The sequence below is a fragment of the Dendrobium catenatum genome, unplaced genomic scaffold, assembly GCF_001605985.2.
Source record: "Dendrobium catenatum unplaced genomic scaffold, ASM160598v2 fragScaff_scaffold_45, whole genome shotgun sequence".
In the NCBI taxonomy this organism is placed as follows: Eukaryota; Viridiplantae; Streptophyta; class Magnoliopsida; order Asparagales; family Orchidaceae; genus Dendrobium; species Dendrobium catenatum.
Window position 1 is genome coordinate 3,652 of NW_021318507.1, and position 22,971 is coordinate 26,622.

Consider the following 22,971-nt stretch of genomic DNA (forward strand, 5'->3'; position numbering starts at 1 on the left):
GATTTTTGGAGTGAGAAAACCTGAGGGTTTTTTCTTCTTTGAGAATAGCTTGCGAGCTATGTCCCCCATCTTTTCTCTTCTCTATAGCTTGCGAGCTATGTCCCCCCATCTTTTCTCTTCTCTATAGCTTGCGAGCTATGTTTCATCTCGGCTTCCAATCTCTTTCTTCTAGCCGCAAGTGATCATCCCACCTGTATCCTTCTTCTCAAGGAAATGTAGTTTTAGGAGTTTATGTTTTGAAAGTTTGTAAGTCCTTTTGTAAGCGTCTTGTAAGTGTCCTTTATTATAAGCGTCATATTTTATTTATAAAGTTTGTCTTGTCGTATTTTGCCTAATTTTGAGAATTTTGTGCATTTTCTTTATCCTAGAAAGTATCTCATTTGCTCGCAAACATTTGGGACTTTTCCCAAAATTTTGCTTGCATCAAGAAGATTCACTCGACTCATTGGATTAAGTATTAACAAAGAGTTACTCAAAGGCTCTTTTATTCTTTTTGCAAAACAGACACCAATCACACATAATTAACATTTTATCTATTTCATTTGCTAAGAAAGGAGGCCACTTCTAGACCCACAAGCCCACAATTAAACTAATTCAACTCCAAATGGGTCGAAACTAATAAAAATATTAAATTGGTTATATCATTTAATTAGTTGCAATTCTTCCTGAAACAAATCCAACATCAGGCTTCAGATCAGCTTTAGGGAATTTTCAAAACACATCAGTTCATCATCAACATCTTCATTATCCATATCACAACAATGTGGTTATTCATATCAATAACTAAGGAATTACTTAAAGCAAATTAGAAAAAAAAAAGTATGCATCTAATGCGGTGCCATTTATTTCTTCCAGTTCTTAGTTACAGCGCTGCAAATACATGAAACTAAAAAACACTAAAAACTAAACTTGTATAGCAAACCCATTAGAGTACTTGGGAGTATAAAAAACCATGTGCACCATTTTAATTAGGTAACAGGGACACTGTTGGTTCACCAAATCACCTCCTAAACACATTACTGATTGGAATGCAACATATCAAAAACAGCACTGGTGCAAGGTCTAACCCTAGAACGCTGGGAAACAATAAGAGAAAGACACGTAAAAAATGGAGGCTTAATAACTATCGAGTGGATACTAAATTCAGAGACACAAATGGAACCGAGATTGTAGACGAAATCCAACAGAAAAATAAATTAATAAAAACAAATGAACAAAGCACTATACCGCCTTGCGAAGCTTCTTGATGAGAGCCATGGGCTTCCTCTTCAGACCTCGCTGAAACCTAAAATTAGAAATCAAAGAAAATTACGCAAATATGCATGAAATCGCCCGTAATGCCAAAAAGATGGAAGCGCAGGAGTTCAACCTTCTACGAGCGCGGGCGGGGAAGAGCTTAACAAGCTCATCGGTGCCCATATCCAGGAGCTGGTCAAGATCAACCCCTCTGTATGAGAACTTCCTAAAAGTTCTCTTCTTGGGCTGCGCTCCGCCTACATCAACAGCATCCGAGATGTCCGCCTTTGCGACCAAAAAAAGCGTTGCAATCATAATGGGTTTAACAGTGAAGATTCCTACAAAGAAAATCGACCACAAAGAAGGATCCGAAACTCACCATGGCTACCGAGCTTCGTTAGATTGTCGCGAGAATGCTGCCGCTGATAAGCTAGGGTTAGGGCTTCAGTAGCGAGGGTCGAAAAAAGTTGCTTCCCTTTTATAGCTGATTTGCGTTTTCATCCGAATGCCCGATATATCCTTATTTTAGCACCGCAAACTATGATACAAACTTAAGGGTAAAATTGTATTTTCATGTTAATCCCCGAATGGATTGCATCAGTTGTAACTTGTAAGTGCTAATATGATTGTGGCCAGAGTATTTGCATTGTAGAAAATATACTTTGTATGAGAAATTATTCTTAGTGGAGTTGACTATACACTTTATGTATAATTTTTTTTACAATATAAATTAAATTTTTATAGACACAGTGGTACATTCATAATTCGGACTATTCTTCCCATCCGAATTCTGCACATAATAATTTCTCCTTTGTATGAGCAATAAAATTTTTACGCGTGCTAGAAAAAGTTCTTCTCCATTCAATTGCCAAAAAAAAATTGGGCTAAGTTAAGTTAGTTATTTTCAAGCAAGTCAATGCGATGATGAGCAGTAAAGTCAAAGAATGTTGGTATTTTATGTCAATGACATGTATTGGTCCTATAGGAGATGGTGTTCATCAATGTTATTATCTATGACAGACGATGCAGATGATTGTCAGCATTTGTGTCGACAATGAAGGATCAAGTTAGTGAGAGTCAATATTTGTGGCAATTGCATATATTGGCCCTATAGGCTATAGTGTACATCAATGTTTTGGCCTTGATGAGATGATGTGTATCGACATTATTACCAGCAAAGTTATTATTACCAGCAAAATTATGGGGCAATGGTGGTTTTGTGGCCATAATGGGGTAATGGTGGTTGCTGGCAAGGCTTGTCGGCATAGAATGCCAGTTGTTGCTCTAAAAATTTTAAGACCTCAAAGCTATTTGCAATTTTAAGCATAGGTCTATGAAGAACAATGTCTATTTATAAATTTAATAATTTTAGCAAAATATTCAAAACATTTTTTTGGATGGATCATATTGATTCCAAAAATCATAAATAATGCTTTCAACATGTAAATCCTTTAATGTGAAAAATATTGCAGAAAATAATTTACTAGCCTAAACATTTCACGTTTATTGAAAATAATAACTAAACAATAATTGTGGTTACAGCTTGAAAAATAAAACAATAAAAAAATTATCCCAAACAAAATCTTAACCTTCATTTGAGATAACTTTTGGTTACTACTTTTCACTACTTATGACAAAATGTTGTACTAAAAATTTATGATAGAAAGCAATAAAAAAACTGTCCCAAACATTGCCTTAATAATAAAACATCAAAAATATATTATTTAAACAGTTGAATAATCATCAAATTTTTACTAAAATTATATATTAAGAATCCATTAAATTTCATTTATGTTTTAATTTGAACCGATTAAATAAACGTAATTGTTTAATATCATAAACATATCTCCCAACAGAGAACAGTAATCCTTAAAAGTAGCTACGAAGCTTCAATTTGATCATAGAAAACCACAACTCCCTCTGCAAATAGCAAGTACCCTACTTGATTTCATACCAAAATGAAGGCATTGCTCCCTCTGAAAACAAAGATAGCTTTTCCAGCCAAGCATTTACTATATTTTCGTTTACATGATTCTATGTTTATACCAATGGCAAAAACATTGAAGATAAACAGACCAAATTGAAGAAAAAAATTTACTGTTTCTAGAGCATAGTGTAGTAGAGTTACAGGGTAAAGGCTTTTCATGGCCTCTTCATGATCCAAAGTTGTTTTCACCTAAATTCCATTGAGAGTAATTACAATTTGTCGAGGTGTTCCATGGTCGCGATGCTCGCACAACCAAATGCCCTGTTATACATGAGAAGAAAGATTATTAAATAATTGTTTGGTTGAATGTTTGTAAAGTACATGCATTTTAGACATACAAAATCACTGAAATACATAACATTTTAAAAATACAAGAGTTCTTTGATTGGATGCAGATTGAATACAATGAATTATTTGTTTATTTGCGTGTTTGTTATGACACATTTTAAATGAAATGAAATGGGACGAGGGCAGGTGGTAGCGAGTGGGAATCACAAATAGGCTTAGCTCGAGAGATTTGGGTGATTTTCAAATGTATGAAAAATAAAGATTTTGAGGTATTTTCAAATCTCTAAAAATGCTACCAACCAAATAGCCACAAGTAAAATTTAACTTTATAATTCATTTAGGTGAAATTATTCTGTGCGGTCACCGAATAATTGTGAAATTATTTTGTGCGGTCACTGAACGACATCCAGATGCAAATCAGAACGAGCCACGTCATTTTTTGATGTGTACCGCTCAGTACCGGGCGATGTGGAGCATTCTAATTTGCCTCTGAACCGTTCGGTGATAGCATAGAAAATTTCTCCTAAGAGAGTCTCCAACCGAAAATCCCATTTTTCACTTCAAAATGCAGTGAAACTAAAAAATGCCATGATTCATCTCCAATCGAACTCCATTTTGTGCGCTTCTGCGAAGATAACCGCCTTTCTCCTCATTTGTGGTTTCTTCGGCAAATCCAGTTGAGATAGGAAAATTGTGTATGTGAACAGTGCCACGCCAATATTGGCGTCGCACTGTTCACCCGCAAGCAAATAGCGGAAGATTTTGACGTTCGGCTGGAGCGACCATACGCATGTTCGGCATTCGGTTGGACATGCTCTAACAATGGCAGCTGCATTCTCTTAAAGACATGCAGCTTAAAGTGAACATTACATTTGTTTGAAACTTTTAGCATTTTGATGCATGCATATGGCAGAAATAAATAAGTTCACCTGCCAAGTTCCCATATTTAGACGACCATTAGTAATTGGAATCCTGCAATCAATGCACTTATATAAAATTATATTTGTTTTTGGAAGAAATAGATGAAAACATGTAGAGAGAAATTAAAAAACATACGTGAGGGCACAACCAAACATTGATGATTTAATGTGCGCTGGCATGTCATCAGGCCCTGAGAAATAGCATTTAGACAGTTCAGATGCATAACACAAAGCTGGAAGAACATAGTAGGAAAGCTACTGACAAACTAGGCAATATTTTATTCTGGTTTATTATGGATTCTTAAAGAGGCTACTAGGTTCATGTGAAGCAAAATAGAGAGTTTTAGAGGATAGATTGTAATAAACAAAATTTAGTCTATATCTCAGGTCAAGACTTTTTATGTGTACAACCTTCTTGGTTAGCTTTCGCTCCCATCTCCCCTCCCGATAAAAAAATATAGCTAATATTAATCATGAACCACAATCTTAGGGAGTTATGACTAAGATAATATAGCTTTAAATTAGACAGCTTTTGCTATAGTTGATACGTGCTCCAAAAATTATCTTGATCGGGCACGAATCCCGAGGCAAAAGCTAGTTGGAAACTTCAAAAATAAATTTTGGGAGCACCCGAACTCCGATTTCAGCGAGCTTATAGTCAAACTGAGCGTCTCGGAAATACGAACCCAACGACACCAAATTCAACTCAATCCGAGTCCAAATGAGTCCGAATCAAGGACCCGAAGCGCTGTTGGAAGGGTCAAACCGCAATTTGAGTTACCAAACGGTCTCCGATTTTGATCATTTCTATTTCCTGCTTGTGTGCTGAATACTCGTACAACGCTACGACGTAAATTTATAAACTCTACCGCCGCGTATATTCTAGCACGCAACAATAGTTATGAGTATTGAATGAGGTTCTATGTGCTCTACATATGAATTTTAGTTCTTGTGGATGAGCCCTAGCTATGATAGTTTGGCATTTTATCAAAACAATCATGATTTGCCTAATCTAAGACGATCCCTTGATAACTCAAGGTAGAATGAAATATCCCATAAGAGAATTCATTATCATCCCTGATGGCTGAATATATGTTTGTTAAGCTTGAGATCAGTTTCCCATAGCATACACAGTGCTTGGCCATGTATTTCAGTGTAGTTGATATTGCATTACAACTTCAAAGACTAGCAAGTGCAAGTTTCACATCACTAAAGGAGATAACGATGCGAATTTGTATAACCCCTTAAGGATGGAGACTAAACCGGAGATATATCACCACTAGAGTGAACATTAATCCCATCAGATATCACCTTTTAAGGTGGAAGTTAAAGCTAATGATGTGTCATTGCTTAAGTTGGAAGGTGAAGCTGATGAAGTATTACCCATTAGGGTGAAATTTGAATATCATAACGCAACATCCATTGAGTAGGAGCTGAAGTTAGCTTTGCGTTACCCCCTTTGGACGAAAACCATTGTTGATGCCTTGCTACCTTTTTTAATCCAGTGAATACCATCTTCGTGTTAGTGTAGATTATTGAATCTTTCCAGATTAGCTCCATAAATTCCTCCATGCTTTGAATGCTTTGACACATTTATCAAGTCAAGAAGCTTTCTATTTGCCTTGGCACGACTCTGAAGAGAAGGCACATTTGATGTCAATCTTATTAAACCAAAGGTTGGTTTCCCCATTCAAAGAGAAGGACTTCTCAATCAAAATTATAGATAAAATTTTCAATAAAGGGAGATATGTACCGGCTTTCAGATCACAGAGACAAAAGAAACTTCCTGATCCATGAAGTCACATTCTACCAAATGCCATGGGAGAATGTGGGGTGACTTATACCGCAACAAAAAACTGTGAGCTGCGTCCCGCTAATGTCATAATGGGATGTGGTGTGACTTGCGCTATCAGAAAGAGAATGAAGCACTCTCCAACAAAGTAAAAGCAGCACAATGTGAAGATAAAACATGGGAGATGATCAAAGAACATTAGAGACATAGGAAAGGAAAGAAAAGAAGTAGAGATGGAGGGGAAAACAGAAGAAGAAGGAGAAGAACAAAGAAGAAGGAGAAGAAGTAAAGAAGTAGAAGTAGAAGAATAAAGAAGAAGTGGAAATAGCAGAGAAGGAGAATTAGAAGAAGAAGTGAAAGTTACCTACATCAAATAGGAGAGCTGGCGGCTAGGGTATAGGAGGCGAACAAGTCCGACGGTTGGAGCAGATGTTCGGCCTCTTCTTGGGCATGCGACTCAAGGAGACCGAAGAGGAGAGGGGTTCATCTTGAGGTCCTGGAGCTGGGGTTCCAAACAGGGAGGGGCGATAGGTCGTGTCCGATCCAAAGGAGAAGAAGAGGGGCGGAAGCCCTGGTTTGTGCGAATGTAGAGGGAGACGGAGAAGGGAAGGGGTGCGAATGTCTTAGCAAAAATAAGAGGGGGGGGGGGAGAAGGAAAAGAGAAGGGGGGGGGGGGGGGGGGGGGGGGGGGTTCTCGACTTCTAGTGCGAATGGGAGAGCCTCGAGCGCGAATGCCTTGAGTAGAATGCTTCGTCAATTACTTCAACCCCGCTCTTCGACGCTCTGCTCTACTTCAAAGCATCAAAATGGCACTGTCCCGCCTAATCCTTCGCTCAAGCCAACTAGAAAAAATACCGGAACAAGAGGTCACGTGACTGCACACTGCAATAGCGGCAGGTTTCAAATTTCAGAATATTCGGAGCCGTTAGATCAAAAAGATTCAAATGTTAGGAAAAGTCAAATGGATTTTAATTGGAATTAAATTGGGTTGATTAGACCAAAATCAGGTTCAAATTGAGCTAGGTTTGAGTCAATTCGCATCGATTTGGATTCAATTAGGTTCAATTATATTAATTTGATGGAATCAAATTGAAGTTGTCGTCAGCTGAAATTAAATCGGGCTCGGCGGGGTCAATATGTGTTGATCTAGATCAGCCAAGTGTCGTCGAGTCAAATTCGACTCTATCCGAGTCAATTTCAAATCGAGTTCTAATTGACAACGATTCGAGTCGAACTCAACTCATTGAGACTCGATTGAGTCGATCAGACACAGTCGAGCCCACTTGGGCCCAAATCTAGCTCAATCGAACAACAACCAGTACACTCAAGAGCCTAAGCGCGAAAAACAAGGTCAACATCAACCATTAACTCTAGAATCTAATTGCCACACTTACTTTCCTTAAGTAGGGCATATAAATCACCAACTTGAGTTTCAAGATCGATGGCCCTCTACCCTAATGGAGACATTCTTTGCCTTACACAAGGGAATCTAAACCCCTATAGCTATCACTCCATCGATAATTTTGCATCCTCTCATTGGCTAGTATATAAATCCTAGTGTTTATCAACTCTCCTAAAACATTAAACTCACAGATGTTTAAAGGTTCCCCAACTAAGTGATTGACAAAATCGTCACAGAAAATTACACAATCATTATACTCTGTGTTAGTGACCTGTGTAATGAATTTCCCTCAATAATTATTTCCACCAAAATCAAAGCCTTTTTTCTTACACATATCAAGTGGTTTCCCAACTGATTCTAGATCTCCAAAGACATTTGCCTTAGCAGAAACATTAGTTGTACAGCTCCCCTTATGCAGTGTTGCCAAAAGCATGAATCTCAGCATATTATTAATCGTCTCCATTGTTGACATTGGAACAGTAATGGTGGGCAACATGCTAAGTATAATGGAAGAAAGACTTGCGCCTCCCATCTTCACCTGAAGGATGGCGATCACCAAGAAAGACTTAAGAGAAGCCATCATTGAAGAGGATGGGGATGGTTGAGAAAGAGGAAAAGGGAAGTATTTTGTGAGTCTTAGAAGACTGGCGTTCCGAAAACCGTTAAACTAAAATATGTTTTAGGAATAAGAGAGTATGTGAACACCAAAAACCATCACATCTTCGAAAACCATTTTGAAATCAACATGTGTGCACTCAATAGTACAAGAAGCCTTAGAGGATAATCTGAGATAAATTAATCTAAAGACACTTATTGTCAATGCAAAGTCATTCTTAGGTCAGGTGATTACGGCTCCATTTGGTCTATTAACCACATTTGTCCGACGTCTACCCAGGCCCATATAATTGGCATTTTGACCTAACTTAATGGTTCAATATAGCCATATAGGATGATGCCAATAGCTTCACAATATGTGAACTCACAAAGGTGCTAAATAATGAGTGATAGCAGGACTAGGAACATTCTCAAAAGACAAACACAAGTAATACAAACCTCTTTGAATTACTCCAACTGATGAATTATATATACTAAACAATATGACTAAATACATTATAATTTCCAAAAAACCAAATGTCATCTTATCTACCAAATAATATATCCACTCAATCAAAAGTTAACTACTTGACCCACCTAAACAAGCTTATTGATATCTCACATAACTATAAAGGGAATGGATTCTGTTAACTTATGGAGAATTCGAGAAATGAAATGAGATAATTTCATCCCGATGAGACTGCCCATGTTTCTTCTTTTAATTCCACTTCAAAAGCATCTTCTTGAGCAACTTGATCACTAGGCTCCCCATCTAAACTCAAAAATGAAATTTCCACAAGGAGGCATGCATGCTCACTGGAAAATATGGAGCCACTAGACTAAGATAGTCATGTGCCGTGAATCCACATGCCAAACACTGAGAGGTCCATTGTCATTCCACATACCATGATAAGTGAGATCTATTGGTATGTTGATGCTACAAAAATAGTCTATCAAAAAGTAAATTTGCATAATTGCCCTTCTCTAAATGGTCAGTTACATCTCTTATCTTTGGCCCTTGTTCTTCTCTAAATCCTGTGTACGCGTATGTGTTCAAGACCTACTTGCGGACCCAAGACCACATGGCTTTTTTTCACGCCAACATCTAGAAAATAGTCTCCTCTCTTACTATATTTTTAATCATTTCTAAAAGAAATGTTAAATACAGTGTGAAATACGAACTTCCTGCTCTCCAAGCTTTAGGGTAGAGAAGAATAAGTGGCAAGTGAAATTCATGGAAAAGAATTGATTTGTAGGTGGAAGGAAGCTTCTTTGTTTTGACAAATTTGATAATCATGCTTTATAGTTGAAATCAGCACAAATCCACCATTCCATGAAAAATCCCAAACTTAATCATATTTCATTGAGGAAATAAAAAAGGAATTGATAACAAAAAGTCATAAAGCAGGGAATCACACGAATATGAAATATTTTCAGTTGTGCCCAACTTATCACCTCGTATGTCAAATATGTTTAGCTCCTAAGCAATAAAATAAAGATTCTAATTTTAATTTATAACCAAATGTGGGAGATATATAGTGAGCCTTGACCCCTGTAGGATGGTAGCAACCAGCAAAATTCAATAAGAGACTATAGCTCATGAGAATTTAAGAAATATAACAATAGAAATGTAAGTCACTAATTGAAGTCTAAACGCAGACATTTCATATATATTTATCCATTTTTTGAAACACGGGGAATGATATAATATATTTTACTGGGGAGATTCATAACCCTAATCTTCTCTTTCAAAAGGTAGGTGCACACTGCGAGAGATGATAGAGGTTGTCATATTATATAAACATCCTACTGGTAATTGTTAGGAAATAAATTCGAACTTAACACTGAGACGTCCAACGTTAATCAACAATCATAAAGAAAATTAAATACCGACAATCAGTATAATAGCAGTTTTACATGTCGAAAAGAGAAACACCAATGCTTATGGAGTGCATTTAAATCTGGCATGTAAAAAAGGGGCTCATGAATGGAAACACCAAGCAACTATCACCTTCCAGAGTATGCTTCCACGGTGCAGACCAACCCTGAAAGGAACCAATCAAAATAAAATAAGATAGAGAGTCAGATTAGATATTATCTGGACTCATAATGAAATGAAAGCGTGTAAGTGAAAAAACCTCTGGAACAACTTGGTTCAAAAAAGTTTCAGTGTCATGCCTAACATCTGAGTCACAGTTCTCGTTTATTGTAAGGGAGGCACTTGTATGATGCACTGAAAAAAAAAAACAGCTATAGATTTAGAAATAGAAGACATATCAATCAAAGTTGAACCATCAGCATATAAAAGAGAAAAACTTTATAGCTCACAGAAAAGGTGAGCAAGCCCACATTCGAAACCCGACAGATCTTGCTCGATCGCCTTAACTATCTGACAGAAAGAACCAATCAAGCAGCATAAACTTGGTTAGAGAAAACCATAAGAACGAAAAATTATATGGAAGTTTGGAACCCCCCAAAAACTAGTTTAAAAATTATATATATCAAGTCTACATATTGGTACAGCAGCAAAGTAGCACCAGTTCGCAGCTTTGTTTAGCAGTAACTTAAAATCTCCAATCAAGTACTTGATATAAGAATACGGTACAGGCAGAGAAAGAACTGAAGATGAACTTTAGTTATGAAGCTTCATTAATTCATGGTACTGTTTACAGGGTATATATAAGCTTAAGAGGAGACATCCTGTAACAGTGGACAGGTGCTTTTATAGACTAAAGTTCCCTGTGAGCACAGCCAAAAGCCTGGAGCGTGGAGTGGATGAGCCGAAAGCCAATGTGGTTTAACACCGCCCCTCAAACGAAGCATCCAGTCGCTGGATGGTGAGTTTGGTGCGCAGCTCGCTGAATTGCTTAGGAGGAAGTGCCTTTGTTAGCAAATCCGCAGGTTGGTCTTGAGAGGAGATGTGATGAACTGTGATTTCATTGGCGCCGATGCGATCTCTAATGAAATGATAGTCTATTTCAATGTGCTTGGTGCGAGCGTGGAAGACTGGATTGTTGGCTAATGCCATGGCTGAAATATTGTCACAATGAAGAGGTGTTGGTGAATGCTGAGGAGCATGAAAGTCTGCTAGCAGACGGCGTAACCATACTATGTCCATGGAAGCTGATGCTAAAGCTCGGTATTCGGCTTCAGTGGATGACTTGGCGACCGTTGGTTGCTTTTTGACACTCCAAGAGATGAGGGTGCTGCCGAGGTAGGAGCAGTGGCCAATGGTGGACCTGCGATCGGAGGGGTCAGAGGCCTAGTCGGCATCCGAGTATGAACGTAGAGTGAGATCGCCAGTGGTGACGGGGAGACCAAAGTCGAGGGTACCCTTTATATAGCGGAGGAGACGTTTTAGTTTTTGAAAGTGGAAGTTAAGTGGTTGATGCATAGCTTGAGAGAGGAGATTAGTGGTGAAGGCAATATCCGACCTGGTTATAGTGAGGTACTGTAAGGAACCGAGGATTGCTCTGAATAGTTTGGGATCAGAAACAGGTAAGGAACTGTCGGTGGCTGGTTTTGTGTAAACGGAGAGAGGTGTGGGGGCTGGTTTGCACGTTTCCATGCCAGCCGATTGTAGTATTGAGATAGCATATTGTTTTTGATCCAAGAAATAGGATTGCTCTATTTTGGTGACTTGAATTCCCAGGAAGAGGGAAACAGGGCCGAGAGTTTTGAGATGGAATTGTTGCTTAAGGTTGGATAGAAGAGAGGAGATATGATTGGAGTTGTTTCCGGTGATGAGAATATCATCAACATAGAGAATAAGATATGTATGTGTGGTTTGATTATGATAAAGAAAAAGAGATGGATCGGATTGACTTATAGTGAATTGCTGAGTGAGAAGGAAGGAAGAGAATGTGTGGTACCATTGACGAGGAGCTTGGCGCAAGCCGTAGATGTCTTTATGTAATTTGCAGACGTGATTTGGATGAGAGGGGTCGGTGAACCCGGGAGGTTGCTTCATGAACACGGTTTCATGAAGGGATCCGTGGAGAAAGGCATTTGATATGTCGCATTGTGTGATAGACCAGTGATGATGAAGTGCTATGGTTAGGAGGAGCCTGATGGTCAGCATTTTGGCCACGGGACTGAAGGTTTCGTGGAAGTTGATACCGAATTGTTGGGAGTATCCTTGGGCTACTAGCCTCGCTTTATAGCGATCGATGGTGCCATCGGGTTTGAGTTTGAGACGATATGTCCATTTGCAGCCTAAAATGGGTTGGTTTGGTGGAGGAGTGATGAGATCCCAGGTGCCTTGATTTTGTAAGGCATGAAATTCTGAAGACATGGCTGCTCTCCAATTTGGATCTTTATTGGCTTGAGTGAAGGTGGATGGAGTGCTGATATTAGTTTGGGTGGCTGAGAGAGTGAAAATTTGTTTTGGTTTCAGATTGCCGGTCTTAAATCTGGTAAGCATGGGGTGATGGGTTGGACTGGGAAGGGATTCTATCGGTGGTGTGGGTATAGGTGCTGAGAGATGTGAGGATTTGTTAGAGGAGGAGTGGCTTGTAGACATATGTGAGGGAGGTGTGTGAGCTGGGTGATCGGGTAGTTGAGCAGTGGGTGAAGGTGGAGTTTGTATGGATGTGGGAGTAAGGAGTAGGGGTGATACCGAGGTAGAGGTGGGTTTGCTGAGTTGTGTAGTTGAAGTTTTGACATAGGGAAATTGATCTTCATAGAAAATTACATGGCGCGAGATGATAATTGTTTTGGTGGCTGGGTTATAACAGCGATATTTGTTTGAGCTGTTAGAGTAACCGAGGAAGGTACATGGTGCTGAGCGTGGTGAAAGTTTGTTGCTGGAGAGTGGTTGGAGCCACGGGAAGCAGAGGCACCCGAAAATTTTGAGGTGGTGGTAGTTTGGTTGTTTTGAGGTTAGTAGTTGATAGGGGGATTTGAGAGAAGTATTTTTGGATGGAAGACGATTTATTAGGAAGACGGACGTGAGAAGGGCATCAGTTCAGAAGGTGAGAGGGAGATGGGCTTCATGTAGTAGAGCTCGGGTCGTTTCCAGGATATGTCTGTGTTTGCGTTCAGAGACGCCGTTTTGTTCTGTGGTGTATGGACATGTTAATTGGTGAATGATACGTTCGGTGGCGAGAAGATTTTTGAATGATGCTGAAGTGTATTCGCCTCCATTATCCGATCGAAAGTATTTTACGTTAGTGTTGAATTGATTTTTTATCATTTGGAGAAAGTGAACAAATTTGTGATATGTCTCCGATTTGGAGTGCATTAGATAGAGCCAGGAGAATTTAGAATAATCATCTATAAAGAGGACATAATATTTGAAGCCATTAGAAGATGGGATGGGGGAGGGCCCCCATACATCGCTATATATTAGTGAAAAAGGTGTAGTTACAGATTTTTGAAGAGGCTTGAACGAAAGTTTGTGGCTCTTGGCCACATTACAAGAGACGCAACAAAATGTATGCACTGGTGCATTCAGATTAAGTGATTTCATGACAGATTTAGTTACAAAATTGTGAGAGTGTCCTAAACGAGAATGCCATAATTTGCTGGAGGCAGTGCGAGCAGTGAGAGCAGTGGTTTTGTTGGCCAAAATTGGTGGTGGAATGACGATTGGGTAGAGACCGTGGGAGCTCCGACCGTTGAGAAGAACTTCACGGGTGGTCAGGTCCTTTATACGGTATCCATGGGAATCAAACAAAACAGAGCATTTGTTATCTTTTGTGAGTTGATGTATAGAGAGTAGATTATGAGAGATATGAGGAACATGAAGAATTTTTTTGAGGTGAAGCTTACGATGAGATGTGGGCGTGGGAAGAAGTCCGTCTCCTGTGCTATATATCGGGAGGGTGGACCCGTCGCCAATGGAGACCACGTCGGAACCAGCGTAAGTTTTTGGTTGCTTGAGCTGGGTCGCGTCTGCAGTGATGTGAGCTGTAGCGCCTGAGTCCAGATACCAGTCTGGCGATGTGGGAGAGGTGCCGGAGTAGAGAGCTTTGGCCGGCGAGGCAGCTGGTGGGGTATAGGTAAGATCTGATCGGTGCCAGCAATGGAGGGCAGAGTAACCAGACTTTCCGCAAATTTGACAGAAGACGCGTTGATATGGTGTTGGTTTTCCTCTTCCACGATTCATTGGTGGTGTGGATCGATGCGACTGTGAGTTGTCGCTGTAGCTTCGGCCGCGGTCGCGATAGGAGGAGTTGCGACCTCTGGTTGCTGTGTATGCCACAGTTGGTGTATCTGCCGATGTTAGCTTGAGATGCTATGTCATTAAGTTGATTTCTTCACTGCATAGGAGAGAATAGAGTTCATCAAGGCTAATGGGCTCAGATCTGGTTTGTATGGCTGTTTTGAAGGACTGGTAGGATGGTAATAAGCCATTGAGTATGTAGAAGATGATATCTTCTTGATCGATTGCAGAGCCTGCAGCAGAGATGTTGTCTACTATTGTTTTGATGTGGTTAAGGTGTTGAGACATGGAGAGGTCTTTCATGGAGACGTTGTACAGCTCGTTTTTGAGTTGGATGACGCGGCTGCGGTTGGAGGGCTGAAGGCGCTTCTCGAGTGTGAGCCAAATCTCGTGACAGGTTGAGAGATTGAGAATGTATGGTAGTATGGGGGCTGTGATGGTGGAGCATAAAGCTGATGCGAGGTTTTGGTCGAGAAACGACCATGAAGCGTACAGAGGGTTCGGGATGATGCCTGAGGCGGTGGAGGGAATGTATTCCGGTGGGCATTTTGAGGTGCCGGTGAGATGGCCGTCGAATCAATTGGCTGAGAAGATTTTGAGAGTTTGAAGCCTCCAGATGGGGTAGTTGTCGGAGCTGAGGTGAATGTGAATGATGTTTTTGAGGTTAGAAATCAGGAACTTCAGGGCGGGCGGAATGGTGGTCTCGGTGATCATCGGACTTTGATGCGGGGAGCTGGCCTGAGCATTATCGGAAGTTATATTTTTTATAATTTCCTCTATATTTTATTATTCTATCATTGTATTGCATTTTAATTCTTTTATGGGTGTCATTACTTTCAGATCTTAAATAATAATAATGATGACTAATTCATTCTTCTTCGATATCTTTTCGATCAACAAATAGCAATTGTTAGATCCAAACATGCTCGTAGTTGACAACAGAATTTTACTAATAATATGGAAAGTGAAAGATAAAAAGAGAAGAGTGAGGTAGCGTAGAGAGAGAAACTCTAGGATTTCACTATATTACTTAGAAAGTACAACATTATCTACATATGATTTGGTGTCCCCTACCCTGGACAAATTATTCTGTGCGTACACCGGACGCCGTCCAGAGGCCAACCAGAACGCGCCACATCACTTTTTGCTCGGTACCAGTGCTTGGTATCGCTGTGTACCGAGTGATGTGGCTCATTCTGGTTGGTCTTGGTCCGTCCGGTGTCTGCACATAATAATTTCTCCTTTGAACACTTATTTATAGGTTTAGTCAAGTATTTAAAGTAATCTAGCTAACATGTAGCTTATAAAATTACATTAAGAACTCATAACAAGTTCAAGTGAAGGACTAGTTCTAAAGAAGTCTCCATTTACCTCACTATGAGCCGGGTAGCAGCTTTAAGACATGGGCTAGGTCATTTGGTGATTTGGGCTAGTAGCCACGATGACTTCAAATGATCTTGGTGCATAATGAGAGTTTTGTTGAGTATGGAAATACTGTGTCAAAAAGCTTTGAAAAATTGAACCCACTGTCGAGATCATCATATCCTTAAGCAACTTATACTTATCATATGTATTATTAACTGACCGACTTGTTTTGAGCTAGGTTTTAGTGATCAACAATACCTGACTATCAGCCTAGGCAGCATTGGGCTTACAATAGCATACTCTAGATTTAAATCATGAGAAAGTCCAACTTAATCATTTCTACATAACTGAAACCCTTATTATAATCTAATTTATGAAAAAATAATTATAACTTACAGACTTACGCTATTTCCATTTCTCATCTTGCTTGGTATTCCAGACCGCCCATTGACCACCACATTGTAGCGGCTTTAGGAGATCAACAATCAATGGAAATTCTAACAAAAAAGCAAAAAACAATCCAACAACAGTCCTACATACCCAGGAATAGGAACTATGAACGGTTCCCTTTTCTGGATGTAGACGATCGAAAACATGGCAAGATGGGGACATGGCGGAGAAATGAAGAAAAAGGAGGCTGAAACTACCCCCAAGATCCACAAGAATAAAGAAGAGAAACAAAATGGACTAATTACTTTAGAGGTGACGATATGACAACCACGCCTCTGGGGAGGAATGACGACGGTCTTTTGGGCCCACTTTACCGACGGAATCGCCCTCGAGCTCGAGGTGGAGCTGGAAGCGTCAGGTAAGGTCGAGAGATCTGCGGCGACAGAGTTGCGCTGCGCCCTAACACAGTGGTATGGTAGCGGCCGACGAGAAATGGATGGCGTTGCGAAGAACGCCGCGGTGGCCTGCATCGCGCCCTGGACTGCAGACGAGGTCGAGTGGTTACTGATACTGGGAAGGGTGAGGCCTAAGAGCAAAAGTTTAATATTTGTCTCCCTTTTGATGGCTGCTCGGGCTTTATATTTGCGGTTGTGGTTGCTTGGTTAGCTCACGGCTGTTGCGCTTGCTGTAAAGTTTTGCTAGCCATCTAAAGCTAATTATTAAGGCTTCGTTTGGGACGGCTTTTTTATTGCTTTCTAAAACGGAGTTTTAGTACAAAAATAAAAAAAAAATTGTACTAAAACTCCGTTTTATAAAGCAATAAAAAAGCAGTCCCAAACGAAGCCTAAAAGTAGGGGATTTTTCATTAAAGTTTTGCTAGCCATCTAATAAAGCTAATTAAGGCTTCGTTTGGGACGGCTTTTTTATTGCTTTCTAAAACGGAGTTTTAGTACAAAAATAAAAAAAAAATTGTACTAAAACTCCGTTTTATAAAGCAATAAAAAAGCAGTCCCAAACGAAGCCTAAAAGTAGGGGATTTTTCATATGCAGCTTTAAAATGATTTTTATTTATTTATAAAATTTAAAATTCAATTATTTTTTTTATAATGGATTAGGGCTGTCAATATTTGACATGATCCAAAAATCTGACTTAAATCCAACCATACTATAGGAATTTGTCGTTCGTTCGTCCTCCATGCTTTGTTCGACGTCAGCCATCCTCCAGGCTCCGTTCGTGTCAGCCATCCTCATCAAGTAGCCTCCATCCGCCATTTTTCCGCCTTTGCCATTGCCGCCTCCTTTTCTGCCTCGTCGTCGCCGCTCGGCTCGTTTCCGTCGTTCACTCATTCCCCAATCCAGGCTCTCGTCATCACTGTTGATTGTTGAACGCCAAAGAGCTGGGTCATGTCAGGTTGACCCAGATCCGAGGCGGGTTGGATTCGGGTCTAAAAATCTAATCCATTTGCAAAAATGAGTAGTGTCAAATAGAAGCAAGTCACTATCGGGTTCGACTTGAACCCGAGTTGCAATCCATTTTTACAACCTTAAATGGATTATCTAAATCGAATGAAGTAATAATAAAATTTGTTGTTCACATTTTTTAGCTTTCCTTAAAATTTTAGTAAATTGATCATATCATATATAAACAAATGAATTTAATAGTCTTTTTTTAAATGATATTAACTTCATAACTAGTCAAAACCAATATTATTGAACTATTTTAAGCTATTTACATAAGAGTAAGCAGCTGATTTATGAGAGTTTAACATTCAAATAAATTAATCACTTCAAGTTTGGTCGTCTAAATTAAATTCAAAGAAATTAAAATTTTCAAGCAAGTGAGTTACGAAAGATATGACTCGATAACCTGTGTGGGAATGGAGGGACAGAGGACAAAACTCTGTAGAAAATATAGGCTTTTTGTAGCGCTCATATCCTCCTAAATAAGGGAAATTATCAGGTCCAGACACCGGACCAAAATTTGCGTCCGGATTGCCTGCGCTTTTAATGCGATTTTGATGTATTTTTTTGCAAAATGGTACCTAATACATATTTTTAATTGTATATTAGATGCCCTTTTGTTGTCCTTTTATTGAGTATTTAAAAAGCGCAGCAAATACTCAATGAGTATGATGTTTGTTGAGTTTTTGCTTTATTTTTACAAATATTCAATAAAAAATAGCTAATATGCAATTAAAATTATGTATTAGGTGTCCTTTTGCAAAAAATGCATCAAAGGCGTAGTAAAAGTGCATGAAAAGTGCACCAATCCAGACACAAATTTAGATTCGGTGACTGGACCTAATAATTTGCCCCTAAATAAAGGGTTAATATAAACAAATGGATTGGTGGATGATGCTAGCCACATATATCTTCTTTTATATGGGTGGTTCAACTCCCTAATTATTCTTTTAAAAAAATAAATAAGGTTTTTTTTATTATTTTTTAACATTATTTTTATATTATTGAAGAGCAAATATCCATTTATCCCTAGTTAGCTGGTCTCTTTTTTCCTACCCAACAAGTTACCATGCTTTAATTTCCCTCCCCTTTTGCTAAGGCCTTTTGCCTTGTTATAAGATAGTGCATTTGCTTAATGATTGTGTTTATGCTCTTTAATAATTAGTTAAAAGTCATTAATGTAGATGCTTTTAAAAAAGCCAAAACCATTATAAGTAATATTAATTGCATTAATTTTTATATGAATATGTAGATCTTTTATATGTAAAGAGATTATTATTATTGTATAAGATATTTCTAAGAAGATGTGGTTTACAACCCTCTAAGGGGAGATTAATATTAAAATAATTTAGCCTATGATTTTAAATTATATCATGATGCTATCTACATTGCCGGTAATCATGTATTAAAAAAAAACAAAATACAATTGTGCTAATTGTCTTTTTATTTTAAAAAAATACTATTAAAAAATATTGTTATATCTCATTAGGGGTGTCAATTTCGGGTCATAGGTCGGGTTCGGGTCGAACCTGGAAATGACCCGGCACAATTTAGGTCAACCCGAACCCGACCTGCTTTTACAAACAGGTTGATTTTCTGGACCCGAACCGACCCGCTTTGGGTTCGGGTCAACCCGACCCTACCCGGAGACACAACAACCCCGTGAGCAAATTTGCCGCAGTTGCGTCCGGCGGCTTCAGCAGCATCGACGGTCCTTCAGCCGGTGTCCGGCGGCAGTGGAACGCGACAGCGGTCACGCGCGACGTGACAGCGGGGCCAGCTTGTGATGCCCCAAGATCTAACTTGGAAAGAATGTCAATCTATTTCTCAAACAATTTATCAGAGTTATCTACAACTTTCAATTAACAGTCTATCAAACATCTATAAAATTTAAAACATCAATATACAAGTCGATTCATATCTTGGAACGCGACAGCGGGGGGCAGGGCAGCTCGGTCACGCGCGGGGCTAGCAGGTCAGCGGAGCTCAACGGAAGGCAGCTCGATCATGCGGGGGGCAGCTCGATCAGCCGGCCAATCCGGGTTATTTTCGGGTTTCTGGGTCAACCCTAATCAAACCCGATTTTTGAAACGGGTCGAAAACTCTAACACGAACCCGACCTATTTCGGGTTCGAGTTGACCCGAACCCGAAATTTTCTTGTCCGATTCAAGTCAAATTTTCGGATTGTGTTAAATATTGACACCCCTATATTTCATTGTCTAAGGTTAGAATAACTATCATATATTTTTATTAACGTTCACTTTAAATTTTCAAAGTAAACAAAATACTGCCGTCTTCCTTTCTTGCATATTGTATAAACCCAATTTCGCCTATATACACTCTTATCATTCAATAATATTATATAAGAAAGATGTTCCCTATTTAATAAAGTAGAAATATAAATCAAAGGGAGACTAACCCCTTTGATGGATTGATGGATATGGTTATTGCATATCATAATCAAATATGTTTCTAAGTATATCTCTATCCTCATAAATAAGAATATTCTGTTATTTATTTTATTCTATAGTATTCACCTACTTTGCTTATGAATAGATACTCTTTTATAAGCTAAAATTTTTTTTTTCTTCAACAATCTAAAAATATAAATCAAAGTAAGACTAACTCTTATGATGCGTATGACAAATGAATTTTATTGATTGATTATGTTATGATTATATAGCGACACGTAGGTGTTTTGATTGTTAACTTGCTTGATTGTATATCTCTTACTATCAAAAAATAGGATTATTGCAGCACAATTTTTCGCTTATCCCGAAGATTATAATAGCCACAACTTTCTTTGCAGCTCCCGTTGTAATTGCTATGCGTTGCAACGACACTCTGCAGTGGTTTAAGAATCGATGAGGTATCTTTTAGGAGGTAGAGTAAATTTTACTTTTATGTAAAAAATAATTGTAACACAATCTTACTAGATTGGTGAAGGTCTAAAATAACAATAAATACATGCAGAAATATAATGCGGGGAGAAATTTGCTCGCTTAACTTGCATGTAAGGACAAAATCATTAGTTATAACATACTATAGAGCTTTAATTTTAATTATCACATAATAAATTAGTAATAAGAATTTAATAATTGGAAAATGCTATATCTGGATTTGGATGTTTACCTGTGGAGCTATTCGTAGGAAACTACGCAATTTCATTACTTGTTAAGCAAACCTCTTTACCCTCTATGTTCTTTGCTGTAGTTAAATTTCCCCATAAATGTATTCAACGTGTGGCAAGTGTCTTTGCTTGATGGAGCATCCTTGATTCACCCCACACCCTGCTAAGGTCGAATTGTATGATTAGTTTGGGCGAGTGTCTAAAGGGTCTCCTTTTGAGGACAAGTTTCTTCGTCACGATCTGATCACTACCTATTAATTCACATGCGAAAGTAATATGTATTTTTTGAAAGAATTTTTGGCTTAATATCATATTTTTGAAAAACTTACAATGCATGACCACTCCCATGATGTAAGGTAGGCCTCCCTTCAAGACATTGTATTAAATCAATCATAATTTCAATCTTCATTTTGCTAAATTTTGTCGTCTTTTTGTTATATAAAAGTATATATAGTATGTAAATTTAGTCAAGATTGTAAACTAAACAATTATCCCTCTACTAAAATTTCTTGCTTTGAGTTACACGTAATTTGGAGTAAAAATTATGTTTAAAGCCGGCTTTAAAAACTATGTCTCAAAATCTACGTGTATGATTTATATGTGAATTTTTCTTAATCAGTTGAAAAAAAAAAGTTTTAAACATCGTGAAATTTTTTTGAATTTGCAATGGGAGGCCTTATTGGAACCCAAAAGAGTTAAATTTAAACCCAAAACATAGAAAATTTCCTCCTTACCTTCCTCTGCCCAACTTTCCTCTGAGAACAACCCTTCTAAGAGCTCCAATTTCAACAATGATTCGGCCAATGAATTTCACAGCCCAAAAAACACAAGGAGCAAGCAAGCCAAAAAGGCAAACAATCCCAAACATAAACATAAATGACCCTTCCTCGTATGGCTTCTTGGAACATTAGAGGGTTCAATGATGCCTCTAAAGTTTTATCGTGCAAGTCTTTGGTTAATAAATTTAAGCTAGATATGTTGTTTATCTTGGAAGCAAAAATTACTGCGACTGCGGTGCTTGATGACTGGTTTTCCAATGCCCACAAAGTTTTCCCTGTTGAGGGCTCTTTCAACAATTTCTCATTCTCTTCTCCTGGTTGTATCTGGGTAAAGTGGAATGCTCAGAAGGTGCACTTTAAACCTTTATTTACTTCTAGTCAAGTAATACATGGTGTTGTTCAAGCTGATAATTCGGATATCTGTTGCGTTTCGGTTATTTATGCCTCCAATTCCATTTCTGAGAGGCAAGTGCTATGGGATACGGTGGCTCATCTGGTTAGTAATGAATATTTGCCGTGTGCTATATTGGGTGATTTTAACTGCTGCATCTCCCCTTCGGATAAAGTTGGGGGAATTCCGTTATCTCATAGTAAAATGGGTGAACTCAATAACTTTGTCTTTAATGCAAGAGTTTCGGCATTACCCTCTGTTGGTCATTTCTTTACTTGGTATAACCATAGGCTGGATAACCCGATACATATTAAGCTTGACAGAACCTTCATAACTGAGGCTTGGTTGTCCTGTTTTCCCAACTCCTACTACATTGTGAGTGATCCAGATATTTCAGACCACTGCCCTATTATTCTTAATTTGGATCACTCCTCTAGCAATAAACACCGGTTTTTGTTTAAAAATTACTGGAGTTCATTACCTGCTTTCTGGAAAGCAGTTTTGGAGATTTTCTCCTCTACCCCGACTGGCAGTCCCATTTGTGATCACTACCACAAGCTTAGGGAGCTCAAATGTCAACTTAAACATAGTAACTGGACTTCTTCAAACTTTATTAGAGATAAAATGGTGTCTCTTGCTCAGGCTCAAACAGATATTCTTTCATGCCTCCAAAATGACCCCCTGAACAATGCTTTAAATGCTAGTCTTTTGTCTATTAATTCGGATCTGTCTGATTATAAAGCTAGATGGGTTGACTGGGTCACTCAGAGATGTAAAACCAGATGGCTCAAAGATGGGGAGGATGACCTGAAATTTTTATATTCTAATATTAATAGCAAGCACAATTCCAATCAGATTAGAGGGATCATAGTGAATGGTGTGTTGCTTAACACCAAAGATGATATTTCTGATGCTTTTATAAACCATTTTCACCATATTTTTAATAGTTCTCCCCCTTTGGGGAATGACAGCATTCCTTCTGGAAACACCATTCCTCCTGAGCTTATTAATGGCCTTATTGCTCCTTTTTCTGTGGATGAGATAAAACAGGTTATTTTCTCCTCCCCGT

At 38.7% G+C, this 22,971-nt stretch overlaps 2 protein-coding genes across 4 annotated transcripts; both read right to left on the minus strand.

Moving 5' to 3' along the window:
- Nucleotides 1-822: 822 nt before the first annotated feature.
- Nucleotides 823-1,762, minus strand: LOC110092547 (40S ribosomal protein S15). The gene is given in 4 exon segments (XM_020817139.2): nucleotides 823-1,249; nucleotides 1,252-1,285; nucleotides 1,370-1,521; nucleotides 1,616-1,762. Coding segments are annotated over 4 exon segments (315 nt in total). The 5' UTR covers nucleotides 1,619-1,762; the 3' UTR covers nucleotides 823-1,123.
- Nucleotides 1,763-3,211: 1,449 nt separating this feature from the next.
- On the minus strand, nucleotides 3,212-16,759 carry LOC110092546 (UPF0047 protein YjbQ). Of its 3 annotated transcripts, none has more exons than XM_020817138.2 (7): nucleotides 16,446-16,759; nucleotides 10,569-10,608; nucleotides 10,358-10,452; nucleotides 10,231-10,264; nucleotides 4,568-4,622; nucleotides 4,441-4,483; nucleotides 3,212-3,484 (listed from the first exon to the last, which is right to left on the minus strand). In XM_020817138.2, the coding sequence occupies exons 1-7, from the start codon at nucleotides 16,668-16,670 to the stop codon at nucleotides 3,413-3,415; spliced, it is 564 nt and encodes a 187-aa protein (XP_020672797.1). In that variant the 5' UTR covers nucleotides 16,671-16,759; the 3' UTR covers nucleotides 3,212-3,412. The 3 variants fall into 3 exon arrangements, with proteins under 3 accessions (XP_020672797.1, XP_028549744.1, XP_020672796.1); XM_020817137.2 differs by having other exon boundaries at nucleotides 3,216-3,484; nucleotides 10,548-10,608; nucleotides 16,446-16,757; XM_028693911.1 differs by lacking the exon at nucleotides 4,441-4,483 and having other exon boundaries at nucleotides 10,548-10,608; nucleotides 16,446-16,758.
- Between the last annotated feature and the right edge of the window lie 6,212 nt (nucleotides 16,760-22,971).